Source organism: Cervus canadensis, chromosome 12 (assembly GCF_019320065.1).
Source record: "Cervus canadensis isolate Bull #8, Minnesota chromosome 12, ASM1932006v1, whole genome shotgun sequence".
NCBI lineage: Eukaryota > Metazoa > Chordata > Mammalia > Artiodactyla > Cervidae > Cervus > Cervus canadensis.
The window spans coordinates 34,917,503-34,935,444 of NC_057397.1; the positions used below are offsets into that span (position 1 = coordinate 34,917,503).

At 45.5% G+C, this 17,942-nt stretch overlaps 1 protein-coding gene across 2 annotated transcripts in view; it reads right to left on the reverse strand.

Annotated features, from left to right (window-relative positions):
• The window catches only part of SBSPON (somatomedin B and thrombospondin type 1 domain containing), a 32,948-nt gene extending 23,389 nt beyond the window's left edge, over positions 1–9,559 (reverse strand). Inside the window, exon 1 of one of the 2 annotated variants that reach the window (XM_043484041.1) lies at positions 9,236–9,557. In XM_043484041.1, coding sequence (XP_043339976.1) covers positions 9,236–9,449 — 214 coding nt within the window. In that variant the 5' untranslated portion in view covers positions 9,450–9,557. Of the gene's footprint in view, positions 1–9,235 lie in introns of both variants that reach the window. The other variant, XM_043484042.1, reaches the window with a different exon arrangement.
• Positions 9,560–17,942: the final 8,383 nt, after the last annotated feature.

A 17,942-nucleotide genomic window follows, 5' to 3' on the forward strand; every position in this document is an offset into this window, starting at 1 on the left:
TTCTGGGCCCCAAACAAGAACATCTTGGGGTCTTCATTGTCAGACAAAGTGAAAAAAGTTCATGTAGAGTTTTACCAGTAGACAGGTGTTCCACAAAATATTTTGAGTTGGAAGATGAGTCTGAAGTATTTATTCCTGTTCTGCACAAAAGATTCTCATCTTGATTAACTTGTGAACTTTTGATTCTTTGGATTGCATTTGTCACAGATCACAAGCAATCTTTGGTCACGGAGGTTGGGAGAACAGAAACTTCTGACAGATTTATTACCACAAGTCATATATCTCAGCTGCTTGACACAGATTTCCTTTTGAACTCTTCCATTAGTGTTCTTGTTCCCTTCCCACTAAAGCTCACCTAACTCACATCTGTATACAGCATAACAAAACAGTCTTTCTTCATATGACTTTCTCATCCTTCACATTTCACTGGCTGTCACTGGGGGCCGGCAGACTCTCACCTAGCCAGCAGAAAGAGCTCCTGACTCCAAGCTCACTGCAGCTTCCTCTGGTCTTTGTTTGATTTTAATGGAACCATCCTACCCTTTTTAGAGGAAAGAAACCTAGATTTAATGGGTGCCTAGAAGCACTGCAAGCCTTTTTCTTCTCCTTTGTTTCAACTCCACATAACATTCAGGTTGAGTTTCCCCAGAAGTGGCCCCTAAGACATGGATCTGACTGAGAGCAATTTATTTGGGAGGTGATCCCAGGAAGTATAAGGGAATGGGAAACAGAGACAGAATCAGACATGGAAGAGAACAGAGGTAGAAAGCAGATGTCTAAGCTTCTACTTTGGGTGCAGTGAACGCCTCTGGCTCTGGGCTCACTGGGGAGTGGCAGTGGACAGATCCGGACTGCAAGGAACCATCAAGCCTTTCCCCATACGCCAGCTCATGTCCCTTCCTCTGGAGCCTTCTGGTTATCAGACGTCCCCACCACAGCCACGGGGGAGAATGGCCAAGAGCAGAAAAGTAAGTTAAACAGTTCAATAATGAATCTTCACACAAGAGTAGTGGATATTTCTCCATGTTCTAAGGGGAACAGACAGTCATACTGAAGTAAAATTGGGCTTCCTGGGTGGCTCAGTGGTAAAGAATCTGCCTGCCAATGCAGGAGACTCAAGAGATGTGGGTTTGATCCCTGGATCAGAAAGATTCCCTGGAGAAAGAAATGGGAACCTACTCCAGTATTCTTGCCTGGAAAATCCCATGGACAAAAGAGCCAGGTGGGCTACAGTCCATGGGGTCGCAAAGAGTCAGATACCACTGAGTGACTGAACACAAGTAGGATCCAAGTGAAATTATTTTAAAAGATGCACCACTATTCTCTCTCTCTCTCTTAATGGCTTTTAAAACTCCTTCCAAGGCTTTGCCATTGAATTTGGAATAGAATTCAAACTCCCTGAGTGGCCCACCACGTCCTGGGGGACCTGCCTGTGCCTGCCTGTCACTCCCACTGGGAGCCAGCCCCCACTCCCCACCACCTCTTTCCAAGCTCTGCCCACAGTGGCCCCTCTGCCCCTGGCCACACCCACTCGTGCTTTTTCAGGACCTTTGGCTGTGCGTTCCCTCTGCTGGAATGTTCCTCCCACACTGGGCATGGCTGGGTTTGGCTCATCTTTGAGGTCCCAGCTGAACTATTTCCTTTCCAGGGAGACCTTCCCTGACCGGCTTATCACACACACACATACACACACCCCAGAAAATTATTTCCTCTCAGAGCTCGGTGTTTCCTGCCTCCTAGCATCTCCATAATTCAGAATACCAACCAAATGAAGTCGCTCAGTTGTGTCCAACTCTTTGCAACCCCATAGACTGTAGCTTGCCAGGCTCCTCAGTCCATGGGATTTTTCCAGGCAAGAATACTGGAGTGGGTTGCCATTCTCTTCTCCAGGGGATCTTCCCAAACCCAGGGATTGAACCTGGGTCTCCCGCACTACAGGCAGACTGTTTACCTTCTGAGCCACCAGGGAAGCCCATAATTCAGAATACATATGTATTTATTTTGTTTATTGTTCATTTTGTATTTCATCCCTAGCACTTGGCAGATGGCAGGTGCTCCATAAATTGTTGAATGGATGAATGAAATGGCATTAGACCAGGTCCTCCTCCTTCCTAAATTAAATTCTACATTGAAACAGACTCTGGCTTGCTCACATCATAAGTTAAAATTCGTTTGGGTTTTTCTGTAATGAACTTTTTTGCCCAACCCAACAAGAAGCCAAAGGACTGGCAGAGGCTCCAGGGTATGAAGGAAAGCCGGTAGAAGAACAAAGTCAGAAACTCCCAGAGCCAAACACAGAAGAAATTCCTAACCTGGGCCAGAGTTGCCTGGGATCTCCTGGCAATGGTGGCCCCAAAGAGTGTCCCCTGGAAGGAGCACTGCTTCTCTGCTCCTTAAGGTTAAGTAGAGTCCAGTTTCTCCTAGCAACCACAGTCCATCAAGTCCCTCTTAATCCATTTTTATCTCCTGGCATTACCACCTCTTGAAAGTGACAAGCTCTTTCAGCATTAATATCTGTGGTGTGAAGTGGTATTTCCTTTTATTTGAGCCTGATTTCCCTCACTCGAGAATTTCAGAATATGGTGGGAAAACCCCTGTGTGTATCTCGTCTGAGCCGCTCATGGACTTACTGTTCCAGTAGACCCCTGCCCTGCAGCTTTGGGACCCATCTTTCTATAGACACTTTCCCTCTCAGAATCCCACTCAACTTTCCCCAAGCCCATTCTCAGTCCAGAGAGAGGTGGAAACCAGAATTACACATACTATTTTCAACTGTAGGTATCAAGTATTAGTCGCTCAGCTGCGTCTGACTCTTTGCAACCCCATGGACTGTAGCCTGCCAGGCTCCTCTGTCCATAGGATTCTCCAGGCAAGAATACTGGAGTGGGTAGCCATTCCCTTCTGCAGGGGATCTTCCCCACCCAGGGATTGAACCCAGGTCTGCTGAGCTGCAGGCAGATTCTTTACGATCTGAGCCACCAGGGAAGTCCTGTAGGTATCAAAGGGTAATCTAAAAAATTTTTTTTCTAATGCTTTTCTTTGATGATGCCAAATACACACACACACACACACACACACAGCAGCAGCAGCAAACTCAGTGAAAGGCAAGCTCCCTCATTCGTGAATACAGTCTGGATTACTTCTTCTTAATGTAAGGCCTGGTTATCTTCCTATAGCCTCTCCTTGGTTAATCAGACACTCAGACTTTCCTCTCTGTAGTCCGGCCCTGCCTGCCTGGCTCTTTGCCACCTAAAAGGTGAAGGCCACCCACGATCAAGCACTTTCTCCCTCACTTTGTTAGATTCCAATCAGTTCTTAGCCTTAACCATTTCTAAGGAAATATTCTTTTTGCACTTTATGCACAGCAGCAGCATTGATGCTTGGCTTCTGTTTCTCGGCAGTCTATAGAAGGGAATTCCTTGGTTAGGACTCCATACTCTCACTGCCGAGGATCTGGGTTTGATCCCTGGATGGACCACTAAAATCCCACACACTGCACAGCACAGCAAAAAAAGCTGAAAAGAAAAAAGTCTATGAAGGAAAAATAAAACAGTCCCTTACACACACACACACTCCTCAGGGTGACACAATTTTATTTATTTTTTTAAAGATCTTTTTCTTTTATGTGGACCACTTTTAAAGTCCTTATTTAATTTGTTACAATAGTACTTCCGTTTTATGTTTCAGTTTTTTGGCTGCAAAGCATGTGAGAATCTTAGCTCCCTGACCAGGGACCAAACCCACACACTCTGCACTGGAAGATGAAGTCTTAACCACTGACTGCCCGGGAAGCCCCTAGGTGACACAATTTTAAATTTACGTCATCCGCCTTTTTCTCTCTTCTTATGCATACATGCCCCTTTCCGAGGAAACGTGTCACAACTTCTCTGAAAGTCCAACAAGATCATAAAAACTGCCCAAGTGCCTATGGAGCCCCTCAAAAAGCATAAATAAAATGACCAAATATTTGTTTCCTCCTGCAGAAACCATATTATTGGTCCCTGATAGATTGTTTTTTTTTCTTTTGAGATATTAACTGGACAAGTTTATGAAATGCTAGCAAGACAGTGAAATGAACTGTCACCTTAGAAAAACAGGATTGTAGACACCGTGCAAACCTGGGGTGGGAGGGAAGGGGATAAAAATAAAAAAGATAATGATACCTTTCTAGGGAGTAAGTTTCTAAGGTGAGCTCTTTTCTCCTTTTGTGCATTCCCACACTTTCTGCAACAAACATATGTTTTGTGATAAGGAAGGAAAATATCATTTTTAAAAAGGACACGTGGATATGCCTCAGAGGCACTGAATGGTCCCATTTTTTTTTTTTTTTTTTGGACAATTGTTTGTTAGCAACACTTGCGATAGCTCTTGAGTGTGTGCATATTGAGTTGCTTCAGTCATGTCTGACTCCTTGTGACCCTATGGACTGTAACCCGCCAGGCTCCTCTGTCCATGGGATCCTCCAGGCAAGAATACTGGAGTGGGTTGCCATGCCCTCCTCCAGGGGATCTTCCTGACCCAGGGATTGAACCCGCTGTCTTTATGTCTCCTGCACTGGCAGGCAAGTTCTTTACCTCTTGTGCCACCTGGGAAGTGCTGCAATAACTCTTAGGGGATTGCAAAGAGGAGCAGGACACATTTTCTTGCCCTCGAGAGGCACACAGCTGATGGAGAAAAAAAGACTCACTCTAATATTTACATGGTGCCTGCTCTGCAAACTCCACAGCTTCTCATAAAGCCTCATTTCCTTGAGGCAGTGAAAACCTAATGTTTAAACCTGTGGGCTCTGGATTCAGAGCGCCTGGGCTCAAACCTTGCTTCATCACTTTTTGGCTGTGTGACTTAGGGCAAACTGCTTGACGTTTCTGTGCTTGTTTAGCTCATTCCTAGAATGAGGTCAAAATGGAGAATCCCTTGTTGGGTTGTGAGACCTAAGTAAATTGAGAGCTGTGAGGCTCCTTAGAGAGGAGGGCCTGGCACAGAGTAAGTGCTGGGTAAGCACAGATGACTTTCCCCTCCTGGACTGCACACCCAGGGCTGCAGCCAAATCATGTCAAATTCTGGCGCCAATCCCTGCTCGTTATTTCCGCAGGGACAAAGGCAGGGGAAGCCACACACTGTCTCTCAGGCCATGACGGCTCCAGTGAAATCTTGACTTTCTAAATCATCATGGACTATGCCATCCTTTTTGGGGGGTGAGTTTGGGAGCCTGTATTTTCCAGCATGGTGCCCCTGCTACCTCCAGTTGAGATGTCAGCAGATTTTGGCCAGTTGATTTCCTAGTGCTGTGTGCTAAGCCATTTTAGTTGTGTCTGACTCTCTGTGACCCCACAGACTGTAGCCAGTAGTCTCCTCTGTCCATGGGATTCTCCAGGCAAGAATACTGGAGTGGGTTGTTATTTCCTCCTCTGGGGGATCTTCTAGACCCAGGGATCGAACCTGGTCTCTTACATCTCCTTACATTGGCAGGCAGGTTCTTTACCACTAGCACCACCTGGAAAACCTTAGTTGGTTTCCTAGATTCCCCATCAATCTGGCAGAAGAGACTGGCCCATATAGGCTACTCATTTCTTTGTCCTGCTTCACTTGAGTTTATGATTATTCTTTCTTACGTTGCTCATCCAAGATCTAGTGCAACTTACTGCTTCTATGGTCTTAAAAGGCAGCCTCTGTGAACACAGCTGATGAGCTGGAGCCTGGGCGTTAGAAGCCTGATAAGCAAATCTTCCAGAAAGTTCTTTCAGGGCAGGGTAACTTGGATCTGCCCCCTCCTCGGCCTTTTCCCATATCTGATCAGGCCCAGCCAATGGTGAATTTTCTATCATTTGGGGATGTGGAGTGGTTATGGACATACATTATTGGTGTCAAAACCCATGCCATCACCCTAATGAGATTTTCTGAAATGATTAGTTTCAGAACTTATTTTTTGTTGGAAAGCTTAGTCATTCTGGGTTTGTTGGAAAGCTTAGTCATTCTGGGTTTGTGTGTGTGTGTGTGTGTGTGTTTTCTTGGCTGTGCTGTGGGGCATGTGGGATCTTAGTTGCCTGCCCAGGGATCAAACCTGCACCTCCTGCATTGGTAGCATAGAGGCTTAACCTCTGTGCTGCCAGGGAAATCCTGAAAGTTTAGTCAGTCTTTAGAGTCAACTTATTTTTCCTGAGTAAAAAAATAACTTTCTATTTAGAAAAAAAATTTCCAGTACTTCATCTCTTAGCCACATCAAAAAAGTAATAATAATAATGCATTTCTCAAGATGAAAAAATCAGAAGGGCTAGAGGTAAGTTCCATTGACACAGTTACCTTGTTCATTCACATGTAATGTCATTTCAGGCAAAACTGCTTCCGGCAGCACTGGCAGGTAAGAAGCAAACACGATTCTCAAAGGCAGAGTGGTCCTGTGTACACCGAGTCACTGGAAGCTCTGAGCTGCTGCTCTTGATTTATCCAGGAGGAACTCACAGCTACGAGTTGGCACAGACAGATGGGGCTGCTGGCGGCGTGAAAGCAGGCAGTCGTGGGTTCTGACCTCATTCTGTTGCCCGCTAGTGTTAACTTTGTGATGGGAGAGCCCTCTGAAAGCCCCAGCTCCTGCAACTGGGAAACACCAATACAAGCCCACCTCACCTTTCCCCCAAACACACAGCATGGTTGTGATGCTGGTCCAGGGCTGAGAAAACCAAGCATCTCAGCTCCATCTTGCCCCTCACTCTCCTCAGTTCTGAGGCCTGAGAAGGCTCAGGCTCACAGAGTGGCTGCCTTCCAACTGTCTATTTTCTTTCTTCTTTAAAAAAAAAAAAATCTATTTATTTGTTTATTTGGCTGTGCCAGGTTGTAGTTGCGGCATTCTCTGAGATCTAGTTCCTGAACTAGGAATGGAACCCAGGCCCCTGGCACTGGGAGGGAGGAGTCTTACCCATTGGACCACCAGGGAAGTCCCTGGTTGTCTCTATTTTCTTGCTGCCTTGCCCCCAAAACTTCAGATGCAGAGGATCTATCACGGAGGAGCCTTTTCCATCCCAAGTCTGTTTCTGCCTAGGCCTGGGAGAGCCTCTGCTAACTCCCTTGGGAAGGGCATTTAAGGTTCCTGAAAATACTCCTTTAAAAATCCTATCAGGCCCCATTCCCTTTTCTGGTTTGTGTTTCTTTGTCTGCTGCCCCAGCCCTCCCTAAGCACTAAGAGCCCAGGAATTTTTTCTGAGTTCTCTGGAAGATGGCAAAATCTTCTCTCTTCTGCTATCACCTTCCCAAAAAATCCTCACTCTGAAATGACAGGCCTTTATTTTAGTATTTCTACTTCCTGGACTAAAAAGGAGGGATTTATTTTTGACCAAATAGAGACTCGGAGGATTCTGGAATTCCTCACAGCATTGTTAGGGCTCATGAAAAGGCCAGTTTTCCTCCTGACACTCACCTATCTAGCTGTGTTCACTGTCTGTCCTGTTCACCAGGTGACTGTCAGGGCCTGGCCTAGCACTGGCACAAAAGGCTGAACAACCATGGATGCTTTCCTCCTAGAACTCCCATTCCCCTTCTAGAGGCTTCTCGCTCATTCTCTGTGATTAAGCTTGCCCATTACTTCCTCTGAGAAGCCTTCCTTGAATTCCTCCGGTCTTCTGAGCTTTTCCTCTCTGGCCTCCCAGATCCATTATTTTGACACTGAGCATGTTGCAGATGGCTTTGCGTGTGCTTCCCTGCTGGACTCTGAACTTTCAGGAGGGCAGAAACTGTGTCTTCATGGTTTTTGTATCACTGTGCTTACCACAGACTGGGTCCCATTATCTGAACTGCAGGAATCCTGCCTTTCCCTTTAAAATGTAGGTAGAATGCTCAAGAGAGAAAAAAAGGTTTGGAAACAGAGACTGCCATAGTGGGAAGGCTTCGCTCAAGTGATCCAGGGAACTGAGACAAACAGGAGTTTGGGAGGGATGCTGTGAGGAGCAGGGACACCTGTCCAGAGGCTACTGCATTTCCTAAGTAATTCTTCACCTTACTTGGGTAGTAAAGTGCTTTGGTGCAGAAGCAGGAAAGCAGCTTATCAAAAAAAAAAAAAAAATCTATATTCTCAGATGTATCATTAGCTTTCAATCAAGATAAAAAAAAAAATCTTCATTTTTTCAACTGTGTTCTTTTAGCAGCAGGCCTGGGTGACCATCCTGCCATGGGCCCGTGGCCTCTCCCTGCCTAAAAAGAGGCAGAAAGAGTGCTACTCTCTACCAGGCATCTGGGTACCTGGGGAATAACAGCCCTGCAGGTTCCTTTTCCAGGAACATGCTGAGGATCTCACACCACCAGGATCCTTGAGGTCTAGCCCTAATGCATGCCTGGCTTTTGGGGTGTTGTGATTATCGGGGAGCAGGGCTACTTTTCTTTCCAGACCTGGCTTCTTCTCAAGTACGCCTTGTTCTTCAGGACTATTCTCACCACATCTTCCTTTACCTTTTAATTAAGTTGGCATTTATTGCGTCTATACCAGGAGCCTATACTGTGTGAGGTTTAAACATCAAAAAGACTGAACCTAAAGGAAAACCAGCAAGAATGAAACATACTAGGAACCCTGGGATAAAACCCTTAATCATGTTATATGGATACAACTGAATTTAAAGAACATACGGAACACCTCGTAGGAGGGAGGGTCTGTGCAACAGGCCAGAGTGCAGGTGAGGACAGCTGTGGTCCTCCAGGAACTCCTTCTCCAGAAGAAAGCACCCTCCCAGAGCCAGACCTTGGTGCCACGTTCCTCCCCTCACCCCCTCTTGATTGAAAGCTAAGGGTTAACAGAAAGCACCGCGGTGGAACCTGGCCTGGGGTTCCCCTGGCACATGCCAGTGCCATGTCTCCAGGCAGGCGGTGGCCGGACCAGGCCTGGAGCTCCCAAGCGGAGGGCTTCACGAGCCAGAGATGGCCTGTGCCCTTCCAGAACACGGGCTCTAGTCCCTATGGCCAGGCCCTGGTGGGAAGGGGTGCTTTGGAACTGTATGTCCAGAAGACTGGAGATGCCTGGATGGAGGGGGCAGGGGGACCCTAGGATGGAGAGTCTGGGGAGCACCTAGAGAGAGGGGGCTGAGAACCCTAAGACAAAGAGAGCTGGGTGGACCTGAATGGGGGACAGGGTGTCTAGGGTGGAATAGACGAGCCCAGGAACGCCTGGCTCCGGGACTGCGGTCCCCGGAGTGGGACCTGCGCCCCTCTGCTGCGGACGAACTGCCAGCTGCCCACCCTCGGGCCCGCCACCCACCTGGGCACGCCCTGGCATAGTCGAAGCAGCAGTCCCCGGTGATGCGGCAGGCTTGGTCGCAGAAGCACGTCCCGTAGACCCGGTCCTGCCTCCAGCCGCTGGCGAAGCAGGCGGGGTCCCGGCCGGGGCAGCAGCGCCCGGCGTCCGCGCAGCCGGCCAGGGCCCCGGGCCACAGCCGCGCCAGCACGCACAGCGCCATCCACAGCGTCCTCATGGCGCGCGCTCTGCACACCTTCCGGGCAAGTGCCGGGGTGCCTCGGAGAGCGCCGGCCCCGGAGCAGCCCGGCCCGGCCCTGCCCCGCGCCGGCCCCCGCCCCTCCCCGGCCCTGGCGGCGCGCCCGTCGGAAGCCGGGCGGGGACCGGCGGGGAGGGCGCCTCCGCCCCTGGCGCCCGCGATCGACGCTCGGGACACCGGCCCCCTGCCCACGGCGCCCACGGCCCAGCCCGCGGGGAAGGCCGGGACGCAGCGGAAAAGCAGGTGCTTTGGGATCTCAGGGAGCGAGCGGGCCCGCCAGCCGCCCCGCCAGGGCGGCCGCATCTCCTGGCTCCAAACTCTGCTTCCTGACGTCTGGGGACAGGTTAGCCAGTGGGCAGCTTGACTCCGAAGCCAGGAGCCTTATAGCACTCGATGGGCACGAACCGGGCTCAGTCGCACGGCTCGCCCAGACTTAGCCCAGAAAGCCACGATGTACTTTTCCCAGGACACCTAGTTCCCTTCCACAATCTCCCCGGGCCACTAAATCGAAGAGATAAGATTGAAGAAACGTCCTTTCTTTCTGCGGCATTTTCTAATGGGTTTTTCCTGCCCCAGGAAAATGACACTTTGTTTCACCGAAGAATCAATTAATGATACATAGACTACCAACGGTGCCTGGCTTTCTGTTAAAGCAGATTTCCCCAAAGAAATTCTGCTAGATGATATTGTAGAATTAATTTCTGCTTTAATCAAGTGCCATCCTACCTTCGTATAGACATTTTCTTCCACCTTTTTTTCCAAATATATTTTCTGTACTTTTGTTAACCAAAAGGTTCTGGAAGTTTCATTTTCTTTTGTGTTTTTAAACATTTAAACTATTCATGGTTTTTGTAAGAAACTGAGACCATAAAGTTGTATCTGAGAAATTTAATTAATTTCAGGAAAATTTTTTTCCTTTCTCATATGAAGACTTCTCAAAGAATTCCTGTTGCTCTTCAGAGACTAGAAAAGTAACAAAAGGAAAAAAAACTTGGCCGCGAAAATAAACAATAATCACACATTAAAAAAGATTAAGCAAAAAAGCTGTGACATGAAAAAGATTGAATCTTTTACAAGAATTGTACCTTATAAACTGAAATCACAGATGAAGTTTGACAAGGGTACAAAGCAATTTTTCCCCACCGTCCAAAGAAAACACGCTCTAAAATAAAAAAGAAATCTTTTCTTTGTGATTATTTATACTAATAAATCTCAGGCTTGGAAATAATCTTATTTTTCTCTTTAGGTAAGTCTCTCTTTTTGCAATTTAATTTAAAAAGATTTACATTTTAATATTTTTAGTTCTTGGTAGTTGATATTAAATAACTTTCTCAGTAAATTATACCCTCTGCTTTTACCTGTGTACATTTTATTAGCATCTTAATACTAACTCATTCATGTAATTTATCTCCCACATCTTCCCTAAGGCTGTCTGGTTTATGGAATGCCTTTTGCTAGAGACTTGTTCTGTAATGTCTTAAGAATCTGGACTTGTTCCAGGAAAACATAAATGCTCCACTAACAAGTTCATTTTCAGATACAGAAAGTAGAAGAAGATGACCTCCGGTTTAAGAGAATTAAAAATACAATGCCCAATGCTTCCTCAAATACTTTTTTTCATCCCTTTTTCCTTATACCCAGACAAAACCCAAAATCTAAAATCAAAAACAGGAAGTTGGGAGTCTGTGCTCAGAAAGGTTGGGTCCAGTTCTGACTCTATGATCTTGGACAGTTCGCCTCCAGTGTCCTCGACTCAAATAAAGAATACTAACTTTTAAGATTGCTGTGTGTTGTCTATAGAAATGAGGTGATGTAGGTAAATTGAGAACAAAGTGGTCATTAAATATCAATTAGATGGTGTCCTAATGCCCACCCACCTCCCACTTCATCATTTAAAGACTAAAACCAAGTAAGAGACAAACTCCTATTTCAACTGTGTGCGAAGTAAGGGGAAGGACTTCCCTGTAGCTCAAACAGTGAAGAATCTGTCTGCGATGCAGGAGACCAGGGTTCCATCCCTGGGTCAGGAAGACCCTTTGGAGAAGGGAATGGCAATCCACTCCAATATTCTTGTCTGGAGAATTCCACGGACAGAGAAGCCTGGAGGGCTTCAGTTAGCGGGGTCGCAAAGAGTTGGACACGACTGAGTGACTAACACACACAGCACAAAGTTAAAAAGAAGAAACTGCAAATATAGCCATCCCTCTGTCTGCGGCGTTGAGAGAACTGGTTCCATGACTGACCGCCCCCCACCACCTTCTCTCCCACAGATATCAAAATCCAGAGGTGTTCAAGTGTCTTAAATACCATGGCATAGTATAGTCGCCCCCCACCCCAGTATCCACGGATTCTGCATCCACAGATTGAACCAACCACTGGTCAGTCGAGTACTGTGTGTGCTTGCATTCATCCAACTCTTTGCGACCCCATGGACGACAGCCCACCAGGCTCCTCTGTCCATAAAGCTGGATGTAAATGATTGCTTCCTATCACCAAACATAAAAAGGAGCTTGTCTGTGGTAGGTGACATTGAAAGAAACTCACAATTTCAAGTTAAATCTTGCACGGCCTTGAAAGCATCAAGATAAGATTCTCCAGCCAGCCCCTGCAAGGGAAGCAGTTCTTGCCGGAAGGCAGAGTCGAGGGGACACTGACATTTAAAGCGTGGAGTTCACATTCTTACTGGAAACTGGGTGCAGTCGAATGCAACAATCAGTCACTTTGTTTTCCACGTCCTGTGGATCTGAGGAGAACAGAAATCATCCCAGGGAATGTGTGGTGAGTATAGGAATTCACGAAACCTACCTTAAAAGACACTTTCTTCTAAAGTGTTGGTTTTGGAAGTTGCCCAAGACTGGTAAAATTACAGAGGGGGAGGGAGGCCTTTCCGTTCACTGGATTTCAGAAGGCCAGTCATTTTAAAGGACGTCGACATATATGATCTCATTCAACCTTGCACAACTGTGAGGAAAATGTTGGCAGCCCCATACCACAGATGACAGAGATTAGACATCTAGCTAATTAGTGAGAAAACTAGACCCGAACTAAATATTTCCAAAATATTGCAGAGTTCTTCCCATTACTTAAAGCTTGGTAGTGGTGATGGTGAGAGGGTAATGGAACATAAGGACAAGTAAGACTGAGTGCTGTGCTAAATGTGTGGAAATGAAAATATGAATAATTTCCAGAAAGGTTTGGATATATGTCAGATGGATGGACAGGGAGTCATAAAAGGCATCCAGGATGCTCTGAGGGCTGTGGAGGCAATCTCTTGAGGTTGATAAATAGGAGAATTGATTCTTTTTTCCTTCCTTCCAGTTTTACTGAGATATAATTGACATACAGGGCTTTCCTGGTAATGCAGTGGTAAAGAATCTGCCTGCCAATGCAGGGGATGTGGGTTTAATCCCTGAGTTGGGAATATCCTCTGGAGGAAGAAATGGCAACCTACTCCAGTATTCTTGCTTGGGAAATTCCATGGACAAATGAGTCTGGTGGGCTACAGTCTATGGGGTCGAAAAGGAGTTGAACACAACCTAGCGACTTAACGACAATTGAGATAGAGCAGTGGATAAGTTTAAGGTAACAGTTGACCACACACATCATCATATGATTACCACAATAGGTTTTGTGAACATCCATCATCTCATATAGAGGCAACATTTGCAAAATAGAACAAAAAATTTTCCTTGTGATGAGGACTCAGGGTGTTTACTCTCTTTAATATGTTATGAAGAGCAGTGTTCATTACCTTTATCATATTGTACACTACATCCCGAGTACTTATTTATCTTATAACTGGAAGTTTGTAGCTTTTGCCTGTCAATTCCCCACCCCTCCCCCACTCCCTGCCTCCAGTAGCCACAAATCTGATCTCTTTTTCTACGAATTTGTTTTTCCCTATACTGTACAGCAGGCTCTCATTAGTTACCTATTCCAGGTCTCCCGCACTGCAGGTGATTCTTCATCATCTGAGCCACCAGAGAAGCCCATTTTATACAAAGCAGTGTATAGATGTCAATCCCAATCTCCCAGTTTATCCCAACCCCACTTTCCCCTCTTGGTGTCCATACGTTTTTCTCTCTGAATCTGTGGCTCTATTTCTGCTTTGCAAATAGTTTCAACTGGTTTTTTTGTTTGTTTGTTTGTTTTTGAAGTATAATTGACTGAAACACTATGGTAGTTCCTGGTATTCAACATAATGGTTCAGTATTTCTATACATCTCAAAATCATCACCATCATAAGTTTAGCTGTCATCTGTCACTCTACAATGCTATCACACAATTATTGATTGTATTCTCCATATTGTACATTTCATATCCATGACTCATTTATTTTGTAACTGGAATTTTGCCCCTCTTAATCTCCCTCACCATTTCATATCCTCCCTAAAGCCCTCTCTCTCCCCTCTGGCAACCACCTGTTTGTTCTCTGTAACCTATGTCTCTGTTTCTATTTAGTTATGTTTACTTATTTGCTCTTTAAAATTATTTATTTTTGGTTGTAATGGTCTTCGTTGCTGTGTGTGGGCTTTCTCGAGTTGTAGTGAGTGGGGGCTACTCTTCCTTATGATGTGTGGGCTTATTGCTTCTCTTGCTGGGGAGCAGAGGATCTAGGCCCAAGGGCTTCAGTCACTGTGGCTCTTCGGCTCCAGAGCACAGGCTCAGTAATCATGACTCAGGGGCTTAGTTGCTCTGCAGCATGTGGAATCCTCATGGACCAGCGATCAAAACTACTTCCCCTATATTGGTAGGAGGATTCCTACTCACTGTCACCAGGGAAGTTCTTTGTTTTGTTTTTTTTTGTTTGTTTGTTTTTTTTAGATTTCACTTGAAATAGAATAGTTGATTCTTACGCAGGTTTTGGAGCATTTGTCACAGGCAAAATACTGCATGGATATCTGAAAGTGAAAGTGTTAGTTGCTCAGTTGTCTCTGACTTTTGTGACCCCATGGTACCGTAGCTCACCAGGCTCCTCTGCACATGGGACTTCCCAGGTAAGAACTGGAGTGGGGTGCCATTCCCTTCTCCAGGGGAACTTCCTGACCCAGGGATCAAACCTGGTCTCCTGCACTGCAGGAAGATTCCTTACCATCTGAGTCACCAGGAAAACCCATATTTTATTGACAGTCAGACATAGTTAATTGTAAGGTTCATCATTATCTTATATTATAGTACTAAGATATAGTATATAAGACAAAGCACTGTTGATTAAAATATGGTGCCTACTTATTCGTGGATTGCAGTATTGTCTCAGTATATTCAAGCTGCCATAACAAAATACCATCAACTAGGTGGCTTACCATCAACTGTTGTAGCCCCTGATAGCTCACTTCATAAGGAATCCACCTGCAATGCAGGAGACCCTGGTTTGATTCCTGGGTCGGGAAGATCCCCTGGAGAAGGGATAGGCTACCCACTCCAGCATTCTTGGGCTTCCCTTGTGGCTCAGCTGGTAAAAAATCCACCTGCAATCTGGGAGACCTGGGTTTGATCCCTGGGGTGGGAAGATCCCCTGAAGAAGGAAAAGGCTACCCACTCCAGTATTCTGGCCTGGAGAATTCCATGAACTCTATAGTCCATGGGGTTGTAAAGAGTTGGACATGACTGAGTGACTTTCACTTTCACTTTCTTTTCAGGTGGCTTATAACCAACAAAAATTTATCCCTCACCTGTCTGTGGGCCCAAGATCAGTGTATTGTGAGAGCTTGCTTTTTAGTTCACAGATAGTGCCTTCCAGCTGTAACCTAACATGGCAAAAGGCTAGCATCTCTGTGGAGTCTCTTCTATGAGGGCACTCGTCTCCCTCCCAAGGACCTATAACCTCCCAAACCTCTGCTTCCTAATACCATTGCTTTGGGCATTAGATTTCTTTTCTTTTTTAAAAAATACTTTAATCTTCATTTGTTTATTTACTTGACTACCCCAGGTCTTAGTTGAGGCACTTGGGTCTTCGATTTTTTCTGTGGCATGCAGGATTTTCAGTTGCAGCTTAAGAACTTTTAGTTATGTTCCCTGAACAAGGATGGAACCCAGGCCTCATGCACTGGGAGTACAGAGTCTTAGCCACTGGCCCACCAGGGAAATCCACAGATTTTAACATATGAATACGGGGGAAACATACGTATTCAGTACACAGTAAGAATGGATCTCAGTTTCCGAGTTGGTAAAATGTAAAAATATGCATCTGGGAATTAATGAAAAATCTAAAGAAACAGCACTTTCATCCCTTTACATTCTATAATGTGCTTTGCAGGAAACCCCATGGGCCAGGTATTGGTAATTTTCTCATTTTGTTGGAGAGGAGACTCAGAGGGGAGGGTTCCCGGGTGGAGCAGTAGAAAATAATCCGCCTGCCAATGCAGGAGACACAGGAGGCATGGGATCGATCCCTGGGTCAGGAAGATCCCCTGGAGTAGGAAATGGCAACCCATTCCAGTATTCTTGCCTGGAAATTCCATGGACTGGAGGTCTACAGCCCGTCGGGTTCCAAAGAGTTGGACACGACTGAGCACACACAGCCCGGCAGGCTCCGAGGAGCCGAGTGACCCCCCCCCCCAGCACTCCAGGGTTCAGGTCGAGCCTCCCTTCATGGCTAGCGCTGTAGTCACTCTATCTGTGCAGTCATTCCCTTCCTGTGGGTGAGATGCTACTCCAGGCTGATAGACAAAGATGGGTAAAAACTGGTCCTTCCCTAAGGAGCCTGAGGTCTCATGGAAACAGTAGACTTATAACAGTTCATCACAGCATGTTGTGATGAGGGCTATTCTAAAAAGAGGTGATGGGAGTGTCTGAGATGACTGACAGGGGATCTGGGCAGGCAAAGGGAGATTGAATTGGGTCACTATTATTTCCTTTCTCTCTCTCTGCAAAGTGCAGACTGAGCCCCCAGGAAAACCTCACATACCTGGGAGGTATGACTTAATCAGCTGATACCTAATTGTTCAATAATGCCTAAAGTGCAGGCAAGAATCCGAAGATGCTTGCTAAAGACTGGTGTGCTTCATGGACCTTGAGCAGTTCCTCCCCTACCACCTTATAGCAAGCAGTCAAGGTTACCATTATCAAGGTTTATGCTGCCAATTTTGTATCTGGGACCTTACTGACTAAATAAATGTAGGGTGGCTATGAAGGTGGTAAATTCACTGGTTGCTTATAAAATATTCATTCTTTACTTCTTTTTTAACAGCCCCCGATTTTCCCTTCCAGAGGGAGTACCCCTTCCTTCTCTTATGTGACAGCAATTCATTTGGGGTGGCTTAACCTCACCTGGAGTGCTAGTGATGAGTTTTGAGGTTAATTCCATCCTCAACCTATGGACCAGTCATGGGATTGTGCAATCAGAGCCTCAGGATCAGGATGCTTGTTTGGCCCATAGATGATTTAGTTTCATCTTTACCCTCACTGGATATGCCTGAGTACAGATTTGACCTATATGAAGCCACCTAAGATCTTAGCCAACAAGCCAGGGAAGACAAAGCCAGGGCTTATAGGGCTCTGATTGAATGACATTTGAAGTCACATTTTCATCTTGCAATTCCCTGCCCCAATAAATCCCTTTTATAATTTATACCAGTTTGTTGCAATTCCTTAAAACAAGAAATTGTGGCTTAAAACAAGAGCACCCAACAGAGGTGACATGGACAGTGAAGAGTTCAGGTTTTAAAGAAAAAAGTAAATTTGAACTAAGGTTCTCTCACTTACTGACTACATAATATGGAATAGATAGTTGTAAACACTTTAAGCCTCAGCTTCCTAATCTGCAAAATGAAATAAAGAGATAAAGAAGGAAAGGATTATATAATGTCTAGTTTAGTTCCTGATATATAAGAACAATTTGGTAATCAATGATTATTATATGTGTTCTCTGGACTTTAACACAAGACATGCTTTAATTATAAGCAATAAAATTCCTTTTCATAAACAATTTCATATTCACAAGCTGTCAGACTATAAGGTACAATTGCAACAGTTCTTCACTGGGAATCCAAAGACCTGGCTTCCAAATCTTGCCACTGAATGAACTTGGGCAGTTCATTTAGGCTCTCTGGACCTTGATTTCTATTAAATAATTCGAAGGTGTGAGCCAAGAAAATCTCCAATGACCCTTTTAGCTCAAAAATACTAATATTCAACTTAAGTAGTGATATAAGTCATGACAGAGAGGTCTCATATGCTTTCCTTACCCTTAATACTAGGCTGCAAGTAACACAGTTGAAGAAGTCCTTTTGCTGAGTCCAAGACTCTCCAAGTTGAAATCACAAGGGTTTATTTGGAGACAGATATTTATGTCCAAAGATTAATTATGGATTCAATGCAGATGCTTGCATGAGTGTGTATGAGTCATAGAGACTATTGTAGAATGACATGGTTTTGAAAAATCTGATTTAGGGACTTCCCTGGTGGTCCAGTGGTTAAGACTCTGAGCTTCCACTGCAGGGGGCATGGGTTTGATCCTTGGTCAGGCAACTA